The following is an 18,659-nucleotide window of genomic DNA, read 5'->3' on the forward strand; positions in this document are numbered from 1 at the left end:
CCCGGATCAAGACATTTCTAGAACAAGTACACCATGACTTTTGTGGCCAATTTCTCTATTTCACTTCAGTTTTAAAGAGGCTGAGATTATATATAAATATATATATATATATATAAAATTTGAGATTTTATATATATATATACTTGAGTGAGATATGGGAAGCTGAATTTTCTTGATGTATTTATTTATTAGTTTTGATCAGTTACCTGGCTTACTTGAAATTATCAATATTTATAACTGGACTGCAATCAAATTTTAAGTCAATATAAACTTCTGCAGCTTGAGGAGAACATAAATTTTTCCTTAGCATCTAAAATACAAATTCTACCTTTAAATAAACCTTCTTTGTGGATTCCTAAAACAAACATAAATTTCCACATATAAAATGAAAAACTTAAAGCAACAAAAGCCACCTACTATAGTGCATCCCAAGTTCCAGGGATTATTTTAACACCTTCATAATTTTTGAAATGTTACTATCATTTACTTAAGGCTTTTCTTTAAATTGAGAGTTACTTCTTACATTTTAAATTTATTTTAAAGAGAAATGTCATGTCACTATTGTAAATGGAAAACTTGTATTACCTTTCGGAAAAGAGGAATGTAAAAATAAAATGAAATCTTCTCCATCATATAAAACAATTTCAATGACTGGTCTGAAATTCTTCCCACAATCTCTCTGTTCTATAAGATCCCAAAGGCAGCATTTGAAATTGGGTTGATTGCAAGTTGGGGCAAGAGAAGTGAGGAGAGCTTAAAATTCACGTAACTTTGAGACACTCCTCATGTAAGGCTGGTGGCTGGGGCCATGCAGGTTCTCACTGGATTTGGGCAGATGGTAAAGGAACTGTGAAGCCAGAAAATGGTGGGCCATTTTGTTTATTAGAGTTTCGCAATGGTGGACGAGCAAGCAGGAAAGGCAAACCTCTTCCCTCTCTCTCTGGGCTGACAAGCAAACAGGCCAGGGGTGGGAGACACCCCTTCTCCGGCAAACAATAGCAAAGAAGGCCCCTCCCAGAGGCGGCAGGCAACCTGCAGTGTATAATCTGCAGCCCTGAGGACAAGCATCTGAAGTCTTACATAGATCATACACAGGAAGGAGGTGCTGCCCCGGGCTCATGCACCAGTCAGGCAAAGTATAAGTGAGCAAGCCTTACACACTTGTTTGCCCAACAGCTTATTTGCTCATTTTATTCCCTTTTACACTTTTTAAAAAATGATATTTTTGTGGGGGAAAGGCTGTTTTGTTGACTTTTCTTGGAATATTTCAGTGAATGTTATGACACTGCCAGGTCACAGGCCGCTTTGGCACTGAAAGACCCTTAACCCCTCCTAGGGACTAATCTCGAGCTCCCAGTGCTATTTCAAGGTTGTGGACAAAAAAAAAAAAAAAAAGAAAGAAAAAAAAAAAAAGGCCACAGGCTGAACCTGACAAGCTCAATGGAGGCCTTACAAACTCAGAGACCTAAAGTAACTACACAGGATGGTCTGAAATGAAAACTCCCTAACTAAAAGCAGTTTGTGGTGGGTAGTCCTGTCCTAGAAAGGCCTTTTTCTCTAACAAAGGGCAATGCTTACCTTAATAAAGCCTGTCTGAAGTCTTTTGCATCTACAATAACATACCTGATGACACGCCTTTGAAATGTAAGGCTAATCTTTTTTCCCTGTCCTAGTCAAGGCGAGCATCCCACCAGAGCAGAAACCATGAAATCCCCTCATTGTTATTATCATGTTAATTAACTGTTAACTATCTTATGTTTGTCTATGTAAAAGAAGTTTCAATATATACACTTTTGCTTTTTATCCAATCCCCTTCACTTTCACATGCCTCCCTAATCTATCACCAATCAATTTCATGTAACCCCCTATGTCTTCCCTTTGATTCTGATCTATAAAATAAGTGGTAAAGCCACCATTCTCTGGAGTATTTTCTCAGTCCTTTGAGACTTTGCTACCTGGTAACTGTTGACAGTTTGGTTCAAATAAACTCATAAAAATTCTTACAGGTTTGGACATTTCTTACATTGAAGGGATTATACACTGAGTCAATACCCTCTGTCTGCAGTAGCTTTTAGAAGTTCATTTCATTCACTGAAAAAGTCCTAGAATGTGGAAAAAGTCTTGATCTAAATTCTTTTAGAGACATTTGTGTCCCCTCTGAACCAGAGGCACAACAACCAGAATGTAAGGAACCTAGATCTTGACAAGATGTTCTCGGCAATTGAAGGAATCGGAAATAAAAACGAAACTTGCTCTCAAGAATTCGAAATAATACATTACTGTTTTAAAATTTATGTAAGGCACATTGTCTTTTGGGGGACACTCAGGACAACTTTTTCCTAAAAGCATTTGTTACCTTATCATTGTAAGTATAAAGATCAGTCAAGAAATGTTTCCTCTCTGTCTTCTTCTTCTGCTCAATTTCGAATCACTGCCCTGGCTTTCTAATATGGAGCACGGCTGAAGGGTCAAATATCTCTCTTATATATAGATCTTTCTTACAGGTGGGAGGCAAAGAAGTCATGATGTTTGCTAGCTTTATGTTATAAATAATTTATGAAATGTCTCCATGTGCGTGATAAATAGTGAATGCTTTGAGTAACTTTAGTTTGTTGACATTGAACACCTACCATTAATGAGATCTATATAACCACTGCTCACTATAGCCACTGGTGAGAGTCTTCGAGTTTCTGTGTCAGAATCCAGGCTTTCAATAACCATCATTGCATATTCCATCCCAAAGCATCGATAGCTCTGCCATTCTGGAATGTATTTACAGGTTGAATCTCTAATAATTCCTAGAAACATAAGTATATATGTTTAGCAATGCAATCTCTTTGCAAAACCATCCATATATGATCCTTTCTTGTTATGTAACATTAATAAGTAGAAAATGCATTATTGGTTGAATACATCAATCATTAAAACTAAAGAAATATTTTGTTTCACAAATTTGAAGACTAACAGAATACTATCCAACAAACCTTTATAAGGTGCTTTCTCGGTGACAGGAATTCTACTTCCATTTGGATATGTGAGCATCACTTTAGGAATTCTGTAGTCTCCAATTCCAAACTGGCTATTTCCATTCCATTCGTATTCTGATTGAGGTATCACTGCACCAGAACGCCCCAGAAAGGAGCCATCCAGATCTCTGAGAAAAGATTTCCTTTTGGCATCACAAACCATGTCTACACAATCAGATGGATTCACCTTCCTATGGAGAAAAGGCAAAATGAATAGATACCTGGATTTAGTATCCCTCCCTTATTTCCAGGGAGCAATTAAAAATACTTGAGTATTTGATAAGAGAGCATCCAAAAAATAAATTGATTGATTAAATCTTATCATTTCATATAGGATTCAGAGTAGGACCAAGTAGCATACATAATAAGTATTGTAATGAGGTCTGTTTTCCATTGTATTGATTTGGTCTACTATGAATTCATTAACATTTCAAAAGGACAAGTTACATCTTTGGGATACAGAATTAGAATGCCATTTTGTTGGTTCATATTTTGTTGAATAATAGATTTCCTATCTGTGAATGACTCATAACATACTAACATTGCCTCACTGAGCAGGTGAAGAGTTTACTCTACTGTTCAGAACATACAAAATTCCTGTGTTAGCAGGAAGTCTTCATTATTTTTCCCTTTCTTCTCTTTTTTGAATATGTCTTTACATGTTATATAAGCATTGCATGCTTACTATAAAATAACCTAAATAGTGTTGACCCAGTCTATGGATGTTCTGGATTTGATTCCTGGTTAGGGTACACAGAAGAAACAACCATTTGCCTCTACCCCTCTCCCTCTCCCCTTTATTTCCCTCTTCTCCTCCCACAGCCAGTGGTTTGATTGGTTCAAGCATGGACACAGGTACTGAGGATAGCTAGGTTGGATTGCATCAGCCTTAGGTGCTAAAATTAGCTCAATACTTGAGTATTGGCATGGGGTTGCTTGGTAGATCCAGGTCGGGGTGTATGTGGGAGTCTGCCTCACTATCTCCCCTCCTCTCACCTACAAAATAAATAAATAAATAATAACCTAAATACTCAATAAAAGTTCAATCCCCTTCACCTTCCTATCTCAAGCTCTTAGGGTCAGCACCAGCTGCAGATTAATATATATTCTCACAGACTTTTGCTTATGTATTTATGAAGAGACATATTTGGATTATGATTTTTATGCTACATATTTTAGTAAGCATTCTGTGGAAACCTAAACTGCAAGAGATGAAATACTATAAACTCATAATGCGGTTCAACAACAGATGGGATTCTGCTTTCATCTTGGGCCACCTGGAGTGTTGATTGTTAAATGGTTATAATAAAATAGTTGCTCAGTTTACACTGTACTATACATTGTACAGCATATTGGGTATACAGTACACTTACACTAGACCATCATATATTCTATAGGGAAATACAATTGATTTCAGAGTTATAGCAACAAAGTTATAGTGGAAAGTTCAGATTTATTAGATAGTATATAGCATATCTCTTCCTTTTTGCTATAAGAAAGACATAAAGCTATAAGTTTTCCCTTACTATAATACTGTAATAACTTTGGATATGATCTGAATAAATATTTCTGTAGTTTATGTGTTCTTTGCTTTCAAGTATGTGCAGAGTGCTTTTGTAAACAATTTGGTACATAGGTGCCTAGTGGTGCTCATATTACAGCTTAGGGCTCTGTCTGACTTCAGGTTCCAAAGACACAGAGACTGAGATGTAGACTTTTGTTCAAGCTAGTTATTGAGGGAATCCACTAAAAAGGAAGGAGGGCCATTTAGAGCAAGGGAAAGACAGTTTTAGATATAAGTTATGTCCAAAGGTTTGCGTGTTTTGACTTATTTTTACATCGTTCTTTTCTGAGCCAGTACATCCGCCATCGTTAGTTAAGCCTGCTGTGAGCTGATATAGTCTGAAACTGTATAAGTTCTTAGGGCATGAAGATGATACTCCCAACAGTTCTACCTTCAGGGAGGGCAGAAGGAAACAACCAATCCTTGACTTGCATTCTCAACCACAAAAAATAAAAATAAAAAAGAGCAAGGGAAAGAAAATGGATACAAAATTGAGACTCATGGACATAGATAAGAGAGCAGTGGTTACCATAAGAAGGGGAATGGGGGGAGGGGGAGGAGAAGGGGGTTGAGGGAAGGATAAAAAGAGGGACAAATATAAGGTGATGGAGGGTGGTTTGACATTGGGTGATGGGTATACAACACAACCGACTGTCCAAATGATGTGGAAATGTTTGCCCAAAATCTACATACTCTTCTTGACTAATGTCACCCTGTTAAATGTAATTTTCTAAATAAAAAAGGGAGGGAGGGAATCACAAAAAAAAGAAAAAAGAAATGAAAAGAGAATGGAGATGACTATGGTCTGTAGATTAGCTTCAAGATGACATCAGGGGAATCTTTGCATTACAAATTGCTCCCAGATTTGTTCCTAGCTGGAGATGGAGTCAAGGAACTGGTCTTTTGTATTCCTGAATAATTAGTCATTTTCCATGGTCTGCAAGGAGCTGGTTGGTAGGGAGGGTTTTTGCCTCCCAAAGCTATTCTTGTTTGGTTAAGAACAAATTTCTGGAAAAGAAGGCAATCTTATGTAATTATTGGCCCATGTTTAGAGCATTTGGGGACCAGGTAAATAGCCTAGTAAAAGGACTCTGGAAGAGTGCCAGCAGTATTCCAATTAAAGCACAGGACTCAAAGACATTATATTTTGTAATGTAATATGTTCTTCATGACCTAGATATTAAAACTATATATTAAATCTTAAAGATTAAATGATACCAAAATAGAAGCTGATAACTTCCCAGTAGAGAGAGTCTCTATTGAGCAATAAAAACACTTCAGTTCCACAATTATTAAATAAAGTTCTGTGGGGCTGGCATCAAAACAAAATCAGGTGAAGTTCAACTACTAATGAAACATTGCATTTCTCTGAACAGCTGTCTATCTGACAGTATTACTTCGTGTCTTCTCCCTATATCGAAAATGGGAAAAGATCTATAATAAAAAAATTCTTACCTCCAATATTGTCTTACATCTAAATTCCTGGTTTGCCCCTCTTAGGAAGAGTAGCAATTATCGACAATATTCTTTTATGACTTAGCTTCTAAGTGGTTCAGCTTCTACAAATATTCTGACACCATCTTACCTTTGTGATTAAAAAACCACTGTTCTAAATTTCTGCGCATTCTCAGTCACAGTGATTATGACTGAGATTTAATTTCAAACTACATGTTGGGGTGCATGTGATAAGACACTTAGAAAGCAATAGGAAGCAAAAGAGGTAATGAAAAGGGAAGAAATGATAGAAATGTCTCTCATTCCTAATAGCTATTAATGGAGAGATATTAATGTATGGTACACTTCTAGTCCTATTTCTATCTTATAAGTTTAATGATAGCATTATTTATAATGCATGGAAAAATCAGTATGAGAAAAACCATACATATCAAGGCCCAGCCTCTTCAGCTTAACTGAAAACATGAAGCATTTAGTCGTTTTTTGTTGTTGTTTTTTTTTGTTGTTTTTTTTGTTTGTTTTTTGTTTTTGCAGCAGAGACAGAGTCAGAGAGAGGGACAGGTAGGGACAGACAGACAGGAAGGGAGAGAGATGTGAAAAATCAATTCTTTGTGGCAGTTTTTTAGTTGTTCATTGATTGATTTCTCATATGTGCCTTGTCTGGGGGGCTACAGCAGACCAAGTGACCCCTTGCTTGAGCCACCTTGAGCTCAAGCTAGTGAGCCTTGCTCAAACCAGATGAGCCTGCATTCAAGCTGATGACCTCAGGGTCTCGAACCTGGGTCCTCCACATCCAAGTTCGACGCTCTATCCACTGTACCACTGCCTGGTCAGGCAAGCATTTAGTCTTAATTTTCATAATGCTTATTAAAATTTTATAAAAGTAATAGTTACTTTAACATAGCAACTTTACCAGAGGTATGGCAGGGACAGAAGACAGTAAAAAATGATAAAGAGAGGAATAAAAGTAGGTTTTCATATATTTTACCTTATATCAGACCTATGTATAAATATTTTTGATTGTTCAGTAGTATCAATCAAGTGTATGTTCTTCACATGGATTGGATGCTGTAAATCCTCGTTTAAAGGATTAGTGATGAATATCACATTAGTTTCACCAGAACAAACGTTCTTGAATCCAACAAATGTTGAACCTAAAATATAAATAATAGAAAAATAATGATTTTCTAGAGAGGAAGTGGTGCAGATGCATTTCATGCACATTCCAGCCAACAGGTCATTGAATATCATCTGGAACTTGAAGCTCTCACCTTATGTGGTAGATTAATCTACCACTGTTTGTGGTGGGCTGTTGTCTCCCTATACCAGCGCCACTGAGTAGTCATTTCCATATTTCTCTGGGCGTGGCCATGCAACTTGGTTTGGCCAATGGGACCAGAGAAATTGTGGTATAAGCAGATATGAAAAGTGTTTGCCTATTAGGGTTCACTCAGATTCTGTGACTTTTAGCATGTGAATAAGCCTCGCTTAATCACCTATATTACTCCAGGGGAAACAGTAGTTACAAGGAAACTAGAAATAGATGGCTGCCATTAACAATCACTGATGCTTGGAAGAAAGAAAATGTAAGCTGGGTGGTCAATCACAAATTCATAGCAAACGTCAGGATCCAATAATAAAACAAGCAGAGCATTCGTAGAAGGTTGAATTCTCAGCCGCGGCAAGTCTCCTACATCAAAGACGGGAAAGGTCCCAGTATAAAAGGAGTGGGACCTGAGTTAGGATGGGGATATATGGAAAGTCACCCTTGAGCCTTAAAACATTGACTCTCCCTGGAATGCCTTGGATCTCTATGAGTGGTCCATTCTTCCTGTCAGAGGAGAGCTCCCCTGCCCCTCTTGCTGAAATCATGAAGAGACCTCAAAAGAGGTGGTGTTCTTACAAAGCAAATCTTGCCTTTGTCCGGACCTGTGTCCACCTCCCCTTCTGGCAAACAGAGCAACCCCTAGGGTCAAGTCCCAACGTGGCCTGACTAGGGAAGTGCTAGGCCTGCTCTAGATGAAAAGGTTAAACACCAAAGGCGCTGAGGGACCTAACATGGCCTGGCCAGGGTACATGAGTGTCTGGAAGAAGTTATGATGATGTCAGATCAGGGGGATCAGATACAAAGCTGGATGAAGAAGAGTGCGTCAACATGGATGGAAATATTCTCCCATGTTGATGGCTGACTTTAGTAAGCTTGGAAAAAATTACTGTTTACATTACATAAAATAGAACTGTGAAAATTTCTCTGGCAGATTGTGAAAGAAGGGGCCAAAAGCCTCTGAAAAATGGGCATATTGAAATAAATCTATAACACAAATACATTTTAGCCCCACATGGCTATGGTCTTAAAAGAGAGTGGTGTGGAAGATGCTACTGATGGGCAGAAACCTGGGTAGGGCACGAGTTCACATACTGTGTGTGGAGAGAGAAGTGGCCTGAGGTAAGGATACACTGGACTATGGGCAGTGGGAAGGGACTTACCTGGTGGGTCAGGAATAAGACTGGATAAAAGGAAGCCTGAGAGGAAAGCATGTGGACGGGGCCACAGGACTGAGCACTAAGAACAGGTGTATGATCAACGAAGAGTGTCCACGACAGAAAGAGGACTATATAAACAAATAAGCAGGATGACATGGTAGTAGATGTCAGCTGATTTCTGTTATCAGACAACAAAATTCCTGTGTGTTAGGCTTACAGACTGAGCAGCCTCGGGGGTGGGGTGGGGTAATAACTCAGTTGGTACCACCATCCTAGGACTCACAGAGTGACCCGAGTGAATAGGATTCTGCATACATCACCCTAGAAAGACTATACTTTTAGCAAAAGAGGTATGGTGGTGTGCATATGACAACTTCCCGCCACAACATGCGGAAACTGTTGGCCTGACGGACTGGCGGAATAGTCTCTTGAAGGACCAGCTGAGGTGTCAGCTTTGGATATCTGTAAGACTGTTATTCATGTAAAATGAACAGCTATTATATGATGCTGAATCCCCAAAACATAGAAAACATGGTTTGATAACAAGGACTGGGAGAAGAAATAACCCTATTCAACAAGACCCCTAGAAGCCCATTTAGAAAACCTCAGCTTCCAATCCTGTCATTTTAGGTTCTGTGCAATTAAAGGCCATAGCTCCCAAAGTGGGAGAGTTTCCACCAGGGGATATAGTAAGAAACCCAGTAAACATAAAGCTCGATGACCTATGGTCTTTTGGGCTCCCTGTCGGCATTTACCATTTGTCAAGGGTGATGGCCCTGGCCACCATGCAGAAGGACTACTACTACATGACAAGCAGGGAGGACTACGTCTGTCTCACAGTCTGCCTCACAGGACCCACTTGGGCTCACACCCAGTGTGGACTGTAAATGAACAGGTGCAGCAATCACGGCCTAGTCAGGGAAGAGTAACCAGGGGCTTATTTCCAACAGAGCTGAGGGTGTGGGCCAGGCAAGCCACCCTGACTGCAGTGTCAGCTAAGGAGGAGGGAGATTCAGAGAGGGTGATGGAGGATACAGACAATGATTATCATTTACAATTCTGAGACCAGCGATGGCAGTGTGACCACTAACCTTATTTTTATAATTTTCCCCAGAAATAGTGACCATCTAGAATCCTGGAGAATTTATGTTTTGGTGGAATAAACTTGATATAACTAACAACAAAAGAAGCAAGTGGATCTAAGTGGTGCAAGGAATGGGTTGAAGTGGAAACAGGCCAGTGCACCCATCTCTTACATCTCTTATTTCTCTGAATATTGACAACTAACAGCTCAGATCTGTCTTTTTCCCAGAAAATGAGCCTCGGGCAAACGCGAGTCACAGCAGCCAGGAGATGAAGGCCCTCCCCGCAGAGGCAGCTGTAATCAATAACTGATTAGCCCGGGGTGGAGGCACACATGGCTGGACCCCTCTACTAAAGTGTGGGATCAACTGGGAGGTGATTCCCATGCCAGAACTCGCAGTGGGATGAAGTGAAGCTCTTCTCCAGCTTCTAGCCTGTCCTTGCTGAGGGGCTTCCTGTCCTATTCTGCTTCTGTCCGCCCTTCTGAGAGCATTTCTTCAAGAACATGCACTAAAATCTTCTTCCAAGGCTCTGCTTCCAGCCAAAGACAACTATCACGCACAGATGACTGTTTAGGACTATGTCTTATAAGAGAAGAACAGTTATTTGAGTAACTTCAAGAAATTTCATGTATAAGGTTCTATTTCATAAGGTTATTTTTATTCCTAAGGTATTATAATATTCTGGGACATATTTTTATTATTGAATAATATATGTTCAGCTAAAATCTAGGTAGTGTGTCAAATAATTTCTTCCAAGATTATCACTATTACAAGTAACACTTGTTTTGCATTTCTAAGACTTAAAGTTATAAAAAACAACATAATGACTAATTTAAAAAACTTAAATGACTAATTTACTGAACCTCTTCTTTGAGAAGACACTGGTTAGAATTATCATGAATAGGAGACTTGATGAACTGAAATAAGAATGGTACAGTGTATTTAATGGGCAAAATGGAAATAATATGTTCACTATATGAATTTATATATAATTATTTTACATTATTAAGGAGGCAGCCTGGTTCAGTCAAAGAGAAGCTGATTTCAAGTCAGAAGTTCTTCATTTTAATCCTAAATCTGCCTATAGTTGTGGGATTTCAGGAAGATTATCTGAGCTCTTAAGTTATATAAGTTTAATTTTTCATCAGTTGTAAAAAGAGATACAAATATATAACCCTAATTATATCAAGGGGCTTTTTATAATTTATAGAAAATAAGTAATATTAAGTTACTATCCCAGTGGTTATCTTAGAAGAAAAGTTAAATTTCAGTTTTTTAAATATATGCAAATTTTGCCTGACCGGGTGGTGGTGCAGTGGATAGAGCGTCGGACTGGGATGCAGAGGACCCAGGTTCGAGACTCCAAGGTCGCCAGCTTGATTGCTGGCTCATCTGGTTTGAGCAAAAGCTCACCAGCTTGGACCAAGGGTCGCTGGCTCGAGCAAGGGGTTACTCGGTCTGCTGAAGGCCCACAGTCAAGGCACATATGAGAAAGCAATCAATGAACAACTAAGGTCTCACAGCGAAAAACTGATGATTGATGCTTCTCATCTCTCTCCGTTCCTGTCTGTCTGTCCCTGTCTATCCCTCTCTCTGACTCTCTCTCTGTCCTTGTAAAATAAATAAATAAATAAATAAATAAATAAATAAATAAATAAATGCAAATTTTGCCAGTGAACCATTCTTGAAATTGACTCTGATGTCTTTTCTTGTCATACTGAGCAAATTCATATACAAATTCATTTAAGTGATTATTTTTTGACTGACCATGAAACATTATTAGCTACACTCTGTATTCTTTTTTTAATTGATTTTAATTTATTGTCTTTACATAGATTCTAGTGTTGCCCCGAATGCACCCCCCTGCCCCCGTATTCCCCTCAGCATCTCCCTTGCCCCACTCCCCACTGCGCCCTCCCCCCTTCCCCTCAGCTTGCACTCTGTATTCTTTATAGAACTTAATTAAGATTTGTCAGACTACATTTAAACTCACCGGAGATTTCCAAAAGGCCACTGATGGCATTGTAACTCATGATCCCCGCGTGAGGTTTCCGAGGAGCCAAGTTATGTGCCGAAGAAAAGGTAGGCCAGCAAATCCCACTTCTCCCTCCTTTTATTAAAAGAAGAAAGTTAATGACATTTGAAAGTACACTCATATGAACACCAAAAATTAAAATCTTAAAATTTTTACCTGATGGAGGTCTAGCACTCCGATGGGCAGCAGAAAGCTCAATATTGGGATCATCATTTGTTAGGACATCGGAGCAATTAAAGTTGGGGCTACTTCCAACAATTAATGAGCTCTATTTAAAAAATCAAGTAATACAGCCTTAATAATAGCTACTCTTAAAGGAAACATAGTAATGGGTAATACTGACCAGCACTGTTGCAAAACACAACCCATAAGTTTGAGAAGGAGATCATTCATTAAACCAAGATGAAGAAGATATATTTCTTCTTTGAGTGAAGTGACAAAGTTTCAAGAGGAAGACAGGCATGTCAATAATTACATATAATGACATGTTCTATTTCTTTTGTGTTTTTAAATGAGAGGAGAGGTGATAGACTGACTCCCGCATGCACCTCAGTTGGAATCTACTTGGCAACCACCATCTGAGACCAATATTCAAATTAACTGAGCTATTGTCAGCACTGGGGGTTGACGCTCAAACCAACAGATGGCTGTGAGAGGGGAAGAGAGAGAGAAGGAGGAGAAGGAGAGAAAGAGAAGCAGATGGTCACTTCTCACGTGTGCCCTGACCAGCGATCAAACCCGGAACATCTATATGCTGGGCTGACACTATCCGCTGAGCAACTGGCCAGGGCTGACATGTTCTATTTCTCATATAAATATGTCCATGGAATATTAGGAATAAGAAGAGGAAGGAGTATCAATACTACCTAAGCTGGTTCAGGAAAAACTTCATAGATAGAATAAAAATTTAACAAACTGTGGCAAAATTAGCAGGTGCTGATCAAGAAGAGGTGAGGGGGTTGGGGAGGAGAGGGAAGGATGGATAGCTTCCTGGAAGAAGTCAGTGAGAGCAAAGGCAAGAAGTTTGAACTACCTGGTGTAGAAGCCCAAGAGACTGTTTGTGTTAGTCCTGCAATAATTTTACCCTTCTTCGAGTTGCTCTTTCTTCTTCACGTGGCTGCATTCATTTCTTACCTTCATTTGCACTGTTTTACTGGAAATTTGATGAGATACAGCAGCTGGAGTGTAAATCATTGAAGAAATGGCCATTCCATTGTCAACCAGGGTCACATTATGGATATACACACTCTCTGTGGTCTGTAATACAATTTGTAGTTTACAGAGTACAAAATACAGTCATAAAAGAAAACATATAGTCATGATGTAGTATGAATTTACCTGAAAATAAATTCCATAATCCCAGCACCTCCAAATGGTAAATCCCTGTATAAGAGAACACCCAGGGAGGCCATCTTGGTTCATGTAGATGCCATATAACCCTCCGTGGGCTTCATTGTCAAACCACTTTTCCAGGGGGTTAGACTGACCTTGGAAGGAAATAAAGAATAAGAGAATTAACATTATATGTCATGTCATATAATTTTATTACCAATATTGGTTAAAGTTAAAATCCATTTAAAAATTAAATATGTAATTTCAGTGTAAATTTTAACAAGATGAGTATATATTATTGTGAATCAGACATTTATGATTAACACTTTTTATCTAAGTTGTCCCTTCACTGTTACTCAGAATAATTTCATGCTCATTTGCAAAAGTTTGGTTTAGTGTTAGCAATTTTAACTTATTATGTTGATTAAACTAAACATGAATTTTATTAGAAAGAGCATGAAGTTGGATTCAAACAAGGCAGAACTTGAGACACAGTGATACCACTTGCTGTCTGTGAAATGCTTCTTCTGTAGACCCTCTGGTCATCCCATTTTCAAGTTAAGTGTCACTTCTTTAGAAGGCCTCTGATTCAAAGTAGTACCTCAGTCACTTCACTGGCAAGAAAATTTTTTTCTCTTGATATTTTATTATTAATTATTTGTGAATTATTCATCTTTTTCCCATTAAATATAAGCTTGATGCAAGAGGACATTGTGTCTGGCTCACTGACTGCCATATTTCTAGAGCTTGGAAAGTAATGCAGAGATAGAAGTTCATTAAATATTGGTGAAATTAAAGAATTCATGATGTTCAAAATGTTATTTAACCTTTCAGGACTTCAGTTTCCTCATAGACAAAAAAAAAAAGAACCCTAATTCAAGGTTATTTCAAAATGAAATGATCCACATATGTCTCAGTAAATGGAAACTATACTCATAACTTCTTTATAGAATAACTGATGTGGATTTTAATGAAAGTTTTATTTATGTCCAAATCAGATCAGTAACCTTAATATCTCCCTCCAAACTACGTGTAAATTCGAAAAATTCCCTATAGAGAGCAGTACCACCCCTTAAATTGTACTTAGTCCCCAAGGATCTGACTTTATCCTATCTTCCATCGTTTTTCTAGTTTTCCTAGTCATTTGAGATTTTTTTGCTTAGGTCTACCAGGTTTCTGGTTTGTTTCCTTCATAAGAAGCTGTCTGCATGTCTCTCCGTTGGCTCCACACAATGTAACCCATGGGCAAGTATGGCTCCTCCCTTGGACCCAGCAGGGGTCATAGTTCCCTTCCCAGCAGCCCAGCCTCTCACTTGTCTGGGAGATGGTTTGGATAGGTTGATGTCTCATTCAAGAATTTAAACCCTCAATTCCTCTGTGATGTTTCATATTTCAATTGCTTAAAATCCAAAAACTCCTATAGAGACTTTGAGTTATTTAAGAATATCAATACAGTTAGTGAAAAAATGCACTGCCTGACATTACATATTAGTAAATATTCACATTCACAGATCATATTTTAATTTTCAAAAACCACACACTTCAACAAAGTTATAGAGAAATCACAAACTTTTGCATTTTATGTCAAAGAAAAGCCACTTAAAGCTGTTGGAAACTAAAAAATTTAATAAGAGTATATATCAAAAAATAAGTCAAGTCTGTTGGCAAAATGGTTATATTTTTTAGCTTTTTAGAAAAAGGCTTTTAAAATTCAATTTTTTAGAGAGAAGAGCGAGAGAGAAAGAGAGAGAGAGAAGGGAGAGGAGCAGGAAGCATCAACTCCCACATATGCCTTGACCAGGCAAGCCCAGGGTTTCAAATTGGCGACATCAGCATTCCAGATCAATACTTTATCCACTGCACCACCACAGGTTGGGCAGCAAAGTTGCTTTATTCCATCAGAATGTATCTTGCACAAGAATAAAATTAGCATAAGTCCAATAAGTTTTGAATGTACAGAAAAAAATGCTGATTCACAGAATCTTAAAAATAATGACACTGAGGAAAAAAAAGACTGTAGAAAGAATATAAATTTTTCAGAGGAAAATCCCATCTCCTGAGGCCCTGGCTGGTTGGCTCAGTGGTAGAGCATCGGCCTGGCGTGCAGGAGTCCCGGGTTTGATTCCCGGCCAGGGCACACAGGAGAAGCACCCATCTGCTTCTCCACCCCTGCCCCTCTCCTTCCTCTCTGTCTCTCTTTTCCCCTCCTGCAGCTGAGGCTCCATTGGAGCAAAGTTGGCCTGGTCACTGAGGATGGCTCTATGGCCTCTGCCTCAGGCGCTAGAATGGCTCTGGTTGTAACAGAGCGACGTCCCAGATGGGCAGAGTATCGCTCCCTGGTGGGCATGGCGGGTGGATCCCAGTTGGGCGCATACGGGAGTCTGTCTGACTGCCTCCCCGTCTCCAACTTCAGAAAAATACAAAGCCCTGGCCGGTTGGCTCAGCGGTAGAGCGTCGGCCTAGTGTGCGGAGGACCCGGGTTCGATTCCCGGCCAGGGCACACAGGAGAAGCGCCCATTTGCTTCTCCACCCCTCCGCCGCGCTTTCCTCTCTGTCTCTCTCGTCCCCTCCCGCAGCCAAGGCTCCATTGGAGCAAAGATGGCCCGGGCGCTGGGGATGGCTCTGTGGCCTCTGCCCCAGGCGCTAGAGTGGCTCTGGTCGCAACATGGCGACGCCCAGGATGGGCAGAGCATCGCCCCCTGGTGGGCAGAGCGTCGCCCCTGGTGGGCGTGCCGGGTGGATCCCGGTCGGGCGCATGCGGGAGTCTGTCTGACTGTCTCTCCCTGTTTCCAGCTTCAGAAAAATGGAAAGAAAAAAAAAAAAAAAAAAAAAAAAAAAGAAAAGAAAAATATAAAAAATAATAATAATAATAAAATAAAAAATAAAAAGGTATTGAAGGCCTAAATGAAATTCTCACTGTGTCTTGCAAAAAAAAAAAAAATCCCATCTCCTTTTACTAAGTAAGTTTCTTAGGAGGTAAAACCTACAGCTCTATTATTTCTTTTACTTTTTAATCTGATAATTTTTCTTCCTAGTTGAAAAATCAAGAGATTATAAAAACTTTCTACAATAATAAGTCAGCAGCCCTGGCCAGGTGGCTCAGTGCATCAAGTGTTGTCCTGGCACACCGAGGTCCTAGGATCGCACCCTGGTCAGGGCACGTACAAGAAGCAATCAAGTGCACAACTAAGGGGAACAACTAAGTGGAACGAGTTGACGTTTCTCTCTTTCTCTCCCTTTCTCCCCTCTCTATCAATGGAAAACTGAAATAATAATAACAATAATAAGTCACTAGTTGTTCTGTTCCCACACAACCTCTATGGCTGTTTGTTTTTACACTTTGTGTTTATGTAAACACACACACTGCACATTATTTTCTTCACTTATTTCCATAAAACATATCAGACACAAAACAGTAGTATATATACTGTTCTACAATTTTCTTTTTTTTTAAATTTATTCATTTTAGAGAGGGCAGTGGTGGGGGGAGAGAGTGAGAAGGAGGGAGATAGAGAGAGAGAGAAGAGGGGAGGAGCAGGAAGCATCAACTCCCATATGTACTTTGATCAGGCAAGCCTGGGGTTTTGAACTGGCAACCTCAGCATTCCAGGTCGATACTTTAAGCACTGTGCCACCATAGGTCAGGCTGCAATTTTCTTTTTATCACTTTAAAATCTCCATATGAATATACTAATATGTATCTTCTTTATCTGTATCTTCATTTGGCTTTGTATAACTAGCCCACAGTTATTGGACACAGGATAGCTTTCAGTTTTTTGCTCGTACAAGCAGAAAATAACCTTGTTCTGTTATAGAGGCAACTTTTTGTTATATTACTGGCCTAGAAATGCTGAGCCAAAAGTAAATGCCTCTATAACTTTAGTAACTATTTCCAGATTCCCTTCTGTAGGGGTTATATCATTTTGTTTTTCAACCAGCAATATGTAAATGTACCTGTTTCCCTACAGCTTCACCAAAAGGGAAGTTATTCAGTTAGCTCTTGATTTCTACTCGTCCGATAGAATGTATCTGCGAACTGTCTGTTCACCCCCTTGGCTTTCATGCCCGAAGGTTTTAATGTATGACCAGTGAGCATTTATTTCTTTATAAAGCAGAAGCATCAAATAGTGGCATATCCTTATAGGCATGTTTCTCTATGCTTTGTTTTATGAAATTGGGAGGGGGTACTTACTGTTCCAATACCACTCAAATCAGGAATTGAAGTTGTTAGAGGTTTGGGATTCTAAACATGAAAAATAGTTATCCTTAAAAGCCTATCCATTTTTTCTTTAGCCCCAATGGTGACTTGAAATCATTTCCTTTGTTGGTTTCTTTCAGTGCCCAGGAAGAGGAGATATTACATATTAAACTGACAGACAATTACTTTTTTCTAACAAATTTGGACAAATTGTTTCCTAATTTAGTGACTCTGTGCCAAACGACTTACTTGAACAAAGCTCCCCATCAATGCGGTACCCCGCCCTTCCAAATCCAGCCACGACGTTATCTTGTAAGACTGTATTCGTCCCTCTATTTATCTAGTACAACGATAAATAAGATGCTTTGGGCCAGGCTCTTGACACAATTATGCAATGAGAGCAAGTATGCAACACACATAGAAAAATTAGTTATGACTAAACTTTCAGAAGAAAAAATTTAATTCATTATTCACGCTATTCAAACTTACACTGCAAATGAAGAATTCACATTACCTCAGGGTCTTGGTATAAAACCATCACTAGACTTCTTAGGAGAGTGCACTACACAGATTATCTGTTATTGTTCTTTTGTACCTTAGACCTCTTAGAAAAGTGTGTTAGATTATTTTTTATTTCAGTCACAAAATCCACTAGATGTGGTTCAATATTTATAAGCCATATACCAAATTCCAGTATTCTAGCAAGGTTACAAAGATTTTATCACCATTTTTGGTTGTATTCTGTTACCAATTTGATTTATGTAAAACAAGACAACTAAGACCATTACAGTGGACCATAAGATTCAGTAGAGGCATTCACTAGTTTAAATAAAACCTGCTATAATAAAAAATTGGATAGCTCAAGTATTAGATGATTACTAAGCAATTTTATTTTCAGTCAAATGAAAGTGGTAGAAAATGAAAAGTACAGAACACAGGTTTAGTTCTGCCTGTAGTGCCAGCAAAAACAGTTAAAACTTCAATTACCTAAAGCATATTAAACACCTTTATTTTAATAGATGACTAAATAGAATTAAATGGAATTTATAAAAGTAAAGTAAGTCCCTTTTATTTCAAAAGTTACAGATAACGTTAAAGATTTGGATTTGATGTTTTATTACTTTCTAACATCTATAAATAGATGAAAAGAAAACATTAGTACCTAATAAATGTATGCTTTCACCGTTTTGTGTAAGGTGATTTTAACAATTGCAAAAAAAAAACAAAGCCCAATCCTAGCCCATGTTTCTAAGAGTGCTACCTGTAATTCTTTTTTGTTCCTATGGCATAGGTTAAGTAAAATAAAAAGAAGAAGAAACTATATTTCTTCCAAATCTTTTCTCTGTACTTTTTCTGGCTTGTAATCTTACTCTGCACCTAAATAAAGACCTACAGTCACTGCAGAAGCTTCATGTGAAACAAGAAAGGTCCAATAGTATTATCAGCTAAGAGTAAATAACCCTGCTGATAAAATGATAAA

At 38.7% G+C, this 18,659-nt stretch overlaps 1 protein-coding gene across 1 annotated transcript in view; it reads right to left on the reverse strand.

The window, feature by feature from the left end:
• The window catches only part of PKHD1L1 (PKHD1 like 1), a 167,735-nt gene that overhangs the window by 19,278 nt on the left and 129,798 nt on the right, over nucleotides 1-18,659 (reverse strand). The window contains exons 63-70 of the mRNA XM_066265808.1: nucleotides 17,429-17,519; nucleotides 12,988-13,136; nucleotides 12,784-12,906; nucleotides 11,806-11,917; nucleotides 11,608-11,724; nucleotides 7,034-7,199; nucleotides 2,985-3,217; nucleotides 2,631-2,798 (exon numbers count right to left, since the gene is read on the reverse strand). Coding sequence (XP_066121905.1) covers nucleotides 2,631-2,798; nucleotides 2,985-3,217; nucleotides 7,034-7,199; nucleotides 11,608-11,724; nucleotides 11,806-11,917; nucleotides 12,784-12,906; nucleotides 12,988-13,136; nucleotides 17,429-17,519 — 1,159 coding nt within the window. The remainder of the gene's footprint in view (nucleotides 1-2,630; nucleotides 2,799-2,984; nucleotides 3,218-7,033; nucleotides 7,200-11,607; nucleotides 11,725-11,805; nucleotides 11,918-12,783; nucleotides 12,907-12,987; nucleotides 13,137-17,428; nucleotides 17,520-18,659) is intronic.

This window comes from Saccopteryx bilineata, chromosome 3, assembly GCF_036850765.1.
Source record: "Saccopteryx bilineata isolate mSacBil1 chromosome 3, mSacBil1_pri_phased_curated, whole genome shotgun sequence".
Classification (NCBI taxonomy): Eukaryota; Metazoa; Chordata; class Mammalia; order Chiroptera; family Emballonuridae; genus Saccopteryx; species Saccopteryx bilineata.